General features: G+C 45.3%; 4 protein-coding genes across 4 annotated transcripts; 3 read left to right on the forward strand and 1 right to left on the reverse strand.

The window, feature by feature from the left end:
- Positions 1 to 688: 688 nt before the first annotated feature.
- On the forward strand, positions 689 to 2,660 carry COCVIDRAFT_32067 (hypothetical protein; the record flags this gene model as incomplete). Its single annotated transcript, XM_014694602.1, has 4 exons — positions 689 to 893; positions 943 to 1,159; positions 1,214 to 2,377; positions 2,426 to 2,660. 4 exons carry the CDS (start codon positions 689 to 691, stop codon positions 2,658 to 2,660), a joined length of 1,821 nt encoding a protein of 606 aa, XP_014550088.1.
- Positions 2,661 to 2,877: 217 nt separating this feature from the next.
- On the reverse strand, positions 2,878 to 4,138 carry COCVIDRAFT_43254 (hypothetical protein; the record flags this gene model as incomplete). Its single annotated transcript, XM_014694603.1, has 3 exons — positions 2,878 to 2,909; positions 3,088 to 3,104; positions 3,561 to 4,138. 3 exons carry the CDS (start codon positions 4,136 to 4,138, stop codon positions 2,878 to 2,880), a joined length of 627 nt encoding a protein of 208 aa, XP_014550089.1.
- A 439-nt stretch (positions 4,139 to 4,577) lies between these two features.
- Positions 4,578 to 4,739, forward strand: COCVIDRAFT_116493 (hypothetical protein; the record flags this gene model as incomplete). Its single annotated transcript, XM_014694604.1, has 1 exon — positions 4,578 to 4,739. One exon carries the CDS (start codon positions 4,578 to 4,580, stop codon positions 4,737 to 4,739), a length of 162 nt encoding a protein of 53 aa, XP_014550090.1.
- A 555-nt stretch (positions 4,740 to 5,294) lies between these two features.
- COCVIDRAFT_32069 (hypothetical protein) lies at positions 5,295 to 6,176 on the forward strand (the record flags this gene model as incomplete). Its single annotated transcript, XM_014694605.1, has 1 exon — positions 5,295 to 6,176. The coding sequence occupies one exon, from the start codon at positions 5,295 to 5,297 to the stop codon at positions 6,174 to 6,176; it is 882 nt and encodes a 293-aa protein (XP_014550091.1).
- Positions 6,177 to 6,473: the final 297 nt, after the last annotated feature.

Genomic DNA, 6,473 nt, shown 5'->3' on the forward strand with positions numbered 1-6,473 from the left:
GTGGCGGTGAGCTATTACGCGTTGTACTCGCCCAGCGAGACGATGGCGCAGTGTTGATCGCGAGACGCCATACGCGGCAGCAGCAGCTTTTTGTGATTTAAAAACACCATTATGATAATCGCGGATAGCAGATTGAATAGATTCTTCGCGATTGGACATATTAGGCACGTTGTGGTGGTGGTGGGCAGCTTCAAAATTCAAAAATAGTTGTTGTTGGTGGAGTGGTTGGGGNGGCCACTACTGGGTGTGGCCATTACTAGGTGTCCGAGCTTACGTAATTGCTCAGATCCTTGCACAAGGAACTTGCCTACGTCATCAGACATTCAATCAAAACCCCCACTTACTCTAACCGGCTAGCTGCTTCTCACAACCATGCGCACGCTTTCTTGATTGACAGTATCATTAGTCAATGGACATTATATATTAGAAATACCCAAATATGCTCTAACAAGCTTCGAACTCAAATCATTTTGAGTTTTGTGATTCTTGGTACCGATTCTTGGCAATTACACTAGGATGCCAAATGCATGCCATATGACGCATGTGATCGTACGAATGTGCATTGGAGACTTCTGTAGACAACACAAACTCTCCGCTTCGCTCGGCTACGCGATACACTACACGAACTTCCTCCCTTTCCTCTGTTGCTGTTGTTTATCGAAAGGATTGTCCTACAAACCCGATAGCTATGGCTTCAATTTCAAGCGCACAGGCTGTTGAAAATATTATTAGTTACAATTTCCAACATGGATATGAGCAGTTGTGTAGAGCGCTGACGGCAGCTGGAGTTCTAAAGGAAGATTGGGATGGAAATCGAAAATTGGCGCAGTTTGGTACTGCACTAAGCGAATTCATATTGAACTACTTAGCCTTTGAAGCAGAAGCCACAAGAGGTAGGATTCTAAGAGCATGTGCCACGAAATAAGGCTGACCTTCACTTAGCTAACGTCAATGACTTTAAGAAAAGTGTGGCTAACAGTGAACACCGTGCGTCTATTGCAAGACGGACAGGCATCAGCGGCTACATCAGGTTCGCCGACAGAGACGGCGCACAGTCACCAAGTGTTCATGCGAAAGCGATCAATGCAATTATAGCGGCTGTCTTCTTTGATTCTGGAAGAGATATTGGTATCGTGGCTAGGACGATGCTTCATCTTGGGTCAGTTGGACAAGCCCTCCCTACTACAGCGCGCTAACATTGCATACTATCCAGTCTATTCAATACCGCTAGCCAAACTGTAGATCCTTCTTTACTTTCTCTGAATGAACTTCCGGAATCGGTCGATGTGAGCTCCCTTGCGCGATCGCTGTTCAATATCGACGCTGGTCACTATTCGTCATTGTTTGCGGATAGCAGTGGCCAGACTCCCTGGACATGCTCTTGGAGCAGACGGCATGCAGTGTCAAATCTTCAGCAGCCACCGGCCAAGATAAATGTTTCAATAGAAATCGGAGATGATGGGCAGAACGCACCAACTCAGCAAAGCCAATTTTCCCAGGCAGACGAAATCAATATAGAAATACCAATCGATGGATCCCCTGGTAAAAGCCTACAAAATGTATCCTCTTCATTGATCGATGGAGAGGAAATAATGATATGCGACAACATCAATGCTACATGTGACTCTCGAAAACCTACAAAGAAACGAATCAATGTACACCAGGCTGACCTTCAACAGAGAAGGAAGCTCCAAAAACCCAATGATGATTCAAGTACCAACAGATTTGGGACACATGCCAGTGAAGAAGAACGAGCATGTCAATCTCTTAGGCCGACAGCTCCGCAAGACGTCTTGCTTACGCCTGTTGTACAGCAAGAGACTCAGCAGTCGTGCAAAGGCAAGATAGAATCGTTCGAAAAGATCCGGACAAATATTGGCAGTCCCTGCTTGATAGGTGGACTACAAGACATCCTCAAATGGCGAAGGACACAGGAAAGCTGCCTTCTGTTTGAAACAAAGATCACAGTCTCAACAGCGGAAAGAATTCGTCTGATTGATAAGCTAGATCGTACCAGTTCTTACTTTCAACTGCTTCGGAGACACCACATCGTTGAGCTGTACAAGGACTGCACCAGCCCTAAAATCTCCACTCTTGGAGTGCTGTTTACTTCCTCTGATTTCTCAAGTTCGCCGCGTAGGCGCGGAAACCCGATCAATAAATCTGTCGCCAACTTGACAGCAAGGATGATGCAAGAAACATACCCAAGTGTTAAATGCAATACGAGTGATTACAAAATAAAGTATCGGCGGATATCATACCTGCGACGACTTGGCCAACGCTTACATCTTCTGGAGACTAAATTCGGTGAAGGCGTCCTGGGTATCATGCTAGATCGAGGCTTCAGTGGGACCGATGTCGGCATCACCGATGCGATGTGAGTAAAGTGATAACTAGCCTCGGAATAGTAGTGACTAATGTACAGGATAATGACCCCCACTGATACTGAGTATGCTGCGTTTGTCGAAATACTGGACAATTGTCAGGGCACTTTGCTTCGCAGTCTCAGTATGGCTGTTTTGCCTGTTGTGCAAGCTCTTACTGCTGGAGATATCGGCCAGCAGAGAACTTTCGCGATTGAGAAGATGACGGCGGATGACATCACAAAGTATCAGAAAGAGTCCCCAGCATTCTTGCAGCTCATATGTGGGCAAATCTAAACCGGGAAATTAGATAGTTTGCGCATCTTTAGTTGAGAATATATGACACGACATATTGTAGGGCAATATGGGATACCGAGGGAGTTTACCCAAGACACCTGCGTCACGTGTTACATTCAGACTTTCGTATTTAAGTAGCTGGTTTGTAAGAAATCGATCACAAGCCGGCGCATCGTTCGATATGTTACAGTGTTCGTTCGATTCCTGATGTTCTTACCTATGCATCTCCCACAAAGCCTGACAAACTGCCTTTCGAGCCAGGATAGTGCTCTACTATTAAAGTTGACATGGCAAACGTTACTACCAAACAAGCCACTCCTATCCAAAAATCAATTTGTGCGGAGGTTGTGTCTTAGTATCAGAACACTACAAATATAGCAGATAATTGGAAATTTTGGACCTCGGGCAATGCTCTCCAGCCGCTTACTTCTCACACGGCTGCAACTCTATTGGTGGTGTCGTGATTCAGATGCACCCAGATATAGCTCAACTAAAGCCAGCATATTCGATCAGGCTATTTCGATAGTTATACAAAATTCTATAATACTAGTAATAACCAGTTTTGGCGGGCTAATCCACTTATGCGGATGAGCATCCCATTTTCCCGGTCGTACAAGAAGTAATTAGATGTGTAACTAGTTTAGAGAAGGCAGATCTTCCTTATACCATGACTCGTGGGGTCAAATGCGCGACAATATTCTAGAGACGTTTCTGGCCTACGCGCAGTCTTTTCGATTAAAGGGCTAGATTCAAAACTAAATACTCCAAAAAAATCATGTATATAGATCTGTTATTGCCAATCGCAAAAGCTACCCTCTCTGGCTTGCACAGGTACTGATGCGTCGGGTCGTCATCACGTCCACTTTCGAGAATTCACTGTATTTCTTTGTAATTACATACCCTACACGCTCCTCAAGATTTGCAATGTCCTTGGGTATGACAGAAAAACCGATGCCGCGTATCCTTAGCAGGTCACGAAATGCAGAGTCGATGCGCATCCACTCCACTTCGTCCTTTGGCATTAGCCGTACTCCATCATCTTTTAGCCATTGACAACCCGCTTCACACAATATTACGATGCTCTTTTTCATTCGGTCTTCGAGCTCTCGCCATGACTCGGAGGCCAGCATTTCCGCCGCCGCATGCTCTCCAACAAGGCATTTCGCATACACAATAGGGTCCAGTCCGGATCGATCGCATATGTACCAAGTGGATGCACCCGCAGGGCATGCCGTAGTTTCGGCATCATACTGAGCAGCAAGAATTTTTTGCTGGAGTTGAAGCGCGCGTTTTGGTAGTGTCGCGATGTCCTCGCGCTGAAAATTATACTTTTTCAGAACTTTCCGCGCCACCTCGCGTATGATTAGCGGACGCTGGGTGTTGATCCCGTTCCCGCTCTCTTCGAAGCAACCCTCTAGAGCGTTGACTAGGGTGCTCTTGCCTGTAGATTGCGCTCCAATGATGTAGATGTTTTTCATATTGATATAGATGAGTTGTGTTGAAATGAGGAGATGTTTGGCTATACTGCCCGGCCTTACACGAGAATGAGTGTTTACCTTTATTAACATGCATCGATCATGGCGTTCGCTGCATTGCAACAGATAACTACCTGCCGAGGTTCACCCCGCGCGTTGCCTGCCATGGCGAAACGCCCGATCCATGCATGTAATATCAAAGCCTCAATGACGCGTAATATCATCAATATAAGCTCAACTGGGGCTACGCTTAGTGTTGCCGAACCTGTCTTATGACTGCAACTAGCATTGGCTTGGTACCAACGGTTGGACATGTATCCAACTGGAACCGGGACTTGATACTGGCTTTCAAAACCGATAAAAAGATTTATCCATGACAGGATCAGGAGGTCCCAATTTCTTCAACATTTCAAAAAACAAGTCCTACTACATGAAAAAAACTATGGTGCAAGATTGTAGCTCGAAAATTGCAAAAATAAGACTGAGACTAACTGATTTGATCGTTTCATACAGGGACGAAAGTGTTCCATGTTTGGAGTTTGCATTCATCTATCTGGGTCTTAATTTCAATAATTATTCAGACAATAAGCTTATTCTTAGATGATTCGAATAGCTGTTTGATCATAGTGTTGAAGAAACGGATGCATCTTTCCATACCAACCACTAATTTTAGAGGAGCCCGAATCCCGTCTCACAATCGGCTCCATATGTTATCGTGATCAGAGAGAAGAACCTGAAGATATGTTTACTTTATTCGACTCGTACTATACGGTCTCTTGATATCTGCCTTTCCGAGTCTCCTCTATTAACGATTCACTAAAACTGTATTTTATGCTCAAGAACAGAAACCATTCTAGATATCTGACTGAGCGTTATTTCTCCCCAATATTTTAGTGATGTCTGGGTACCTGATTTAAGGGTTTCACTATCCTCCGAGCCTGTGAAACTACAAGCAAAAGAAGCTGAGGAAAAAACTTCAAAAGAGGGGTAATGAAGCCGTGAAGCAAGGTTTACAATAGCTCGTGACGATTTAGTGGGGTACATCGGCCTTTTCGCCGTCTGACACGGGTTGCAAAACTCAAAAATCGTATCCGCCGCGATCCGCATATTCCCTCCATTACCCTCTTTCCTATCAGGCAATCTTGAAAAATTCACAAAGATGAGTGAATTCAAATCGTTCGTCAAAACCCTGCAGGACGGTGTGTCTCCAGAAGACGTTAAATGGGAGTATTCGGTACCGGACATTCCTAAATCTCATTTAACCAATCAGGCGGGGCTCATCAAATGTGTATCGATTGTCTCGTCGAACCACCGGCAACAGATCGTCCTCCGTTTCGCAGCTGCACCCTCGAACCGAGTCATCAGGAACGACGTTCTCGATAGGTTTATTCTCCTCTCTTTGGGAGATTTCAAGCTACAATGGCCTGCTCTTATCGCAGGCGAGACTTCGAGGCCGGCCACAGGTCGGGAGAATGGGGACTGGATCACCAGAATGCTTGTTTCAGGCCTCACCATCAATGGCGTTACCTACAATTTCTTCGGGCATTCTAATAGCCAGCTCAAATCAAGATCTTGTTTTTTGTACGCAGCGTCGAAAGAGGAGATATTTGTCAAAGTCGAAGCAATGGGAGATTTTTCAAAACTGAAGTCTGTTGGCAAGAAAGCGAAGCGCATTGGACTCCTTTTCTCTAGCGCGGACGTAGCACTTGATCTGCCACCCGATCGTTGCCAAGACATTGATGATGTCGCAACCAAGCAGTACATCTTTACCGATGGTTGCGGCCTCATCTCTACTCAGCTGGCAAATCACCTGGCACAAAAGCGGAGCATCGTTTTTCGGAATAGAAGGTATATACCTTCGGTTTACCAGATCCGGTATCGTGGTTATAAGGGTGTTTTAACACTGGATCCGACGTTGCATGGGCAGATACAGGTTCAGTTCCGAGCGTCAATGCGGAAATTCAAAGATTCGCCAGACTACAGTCTCGCTGTGGTGGATTATTCCAAAGTACCGTATTCAAATGTATTTCGTGAATGGTAGGCTAACATTGCACAGCCTTACGCCTTTGGTAGTCTGAATGATGAGATTGTTGTTCTGTTACATACACTTGGGATCTCNCAGGAAACGCTTTTAGCCAAACAGACACAGCATCTTGCTTTTCTTCAAGATGTTCAAAAAGGCGATGTTCGGGCTGCCTTCCGATTTCTATCCTACATTGACCGGATGGATGTAGCAGAACGACTGCTTTTGAATGGTCTATGCTCAGTGCGCGCCACACTCAAGAGCTTAGTAAAACAAGAATATGCTCGAATGATCAACAAACACGACGAACAGAAA

This window comes from Bipolaris victoriae (genome assembly GCF_000527765.1).
Source record: "Bipolaris victoriae FI3 unplaced genomic scaffold scaffold_280, whole genome shotgun sequence".
NCBI classification, from domain to species: domain Eukaryota; kingdom Fungi; phylum Ascomycota; class Dothideomycetes; order Pleosporales; family Pleosporaceae; genus Bipolaris; species Bipolaris victoriae.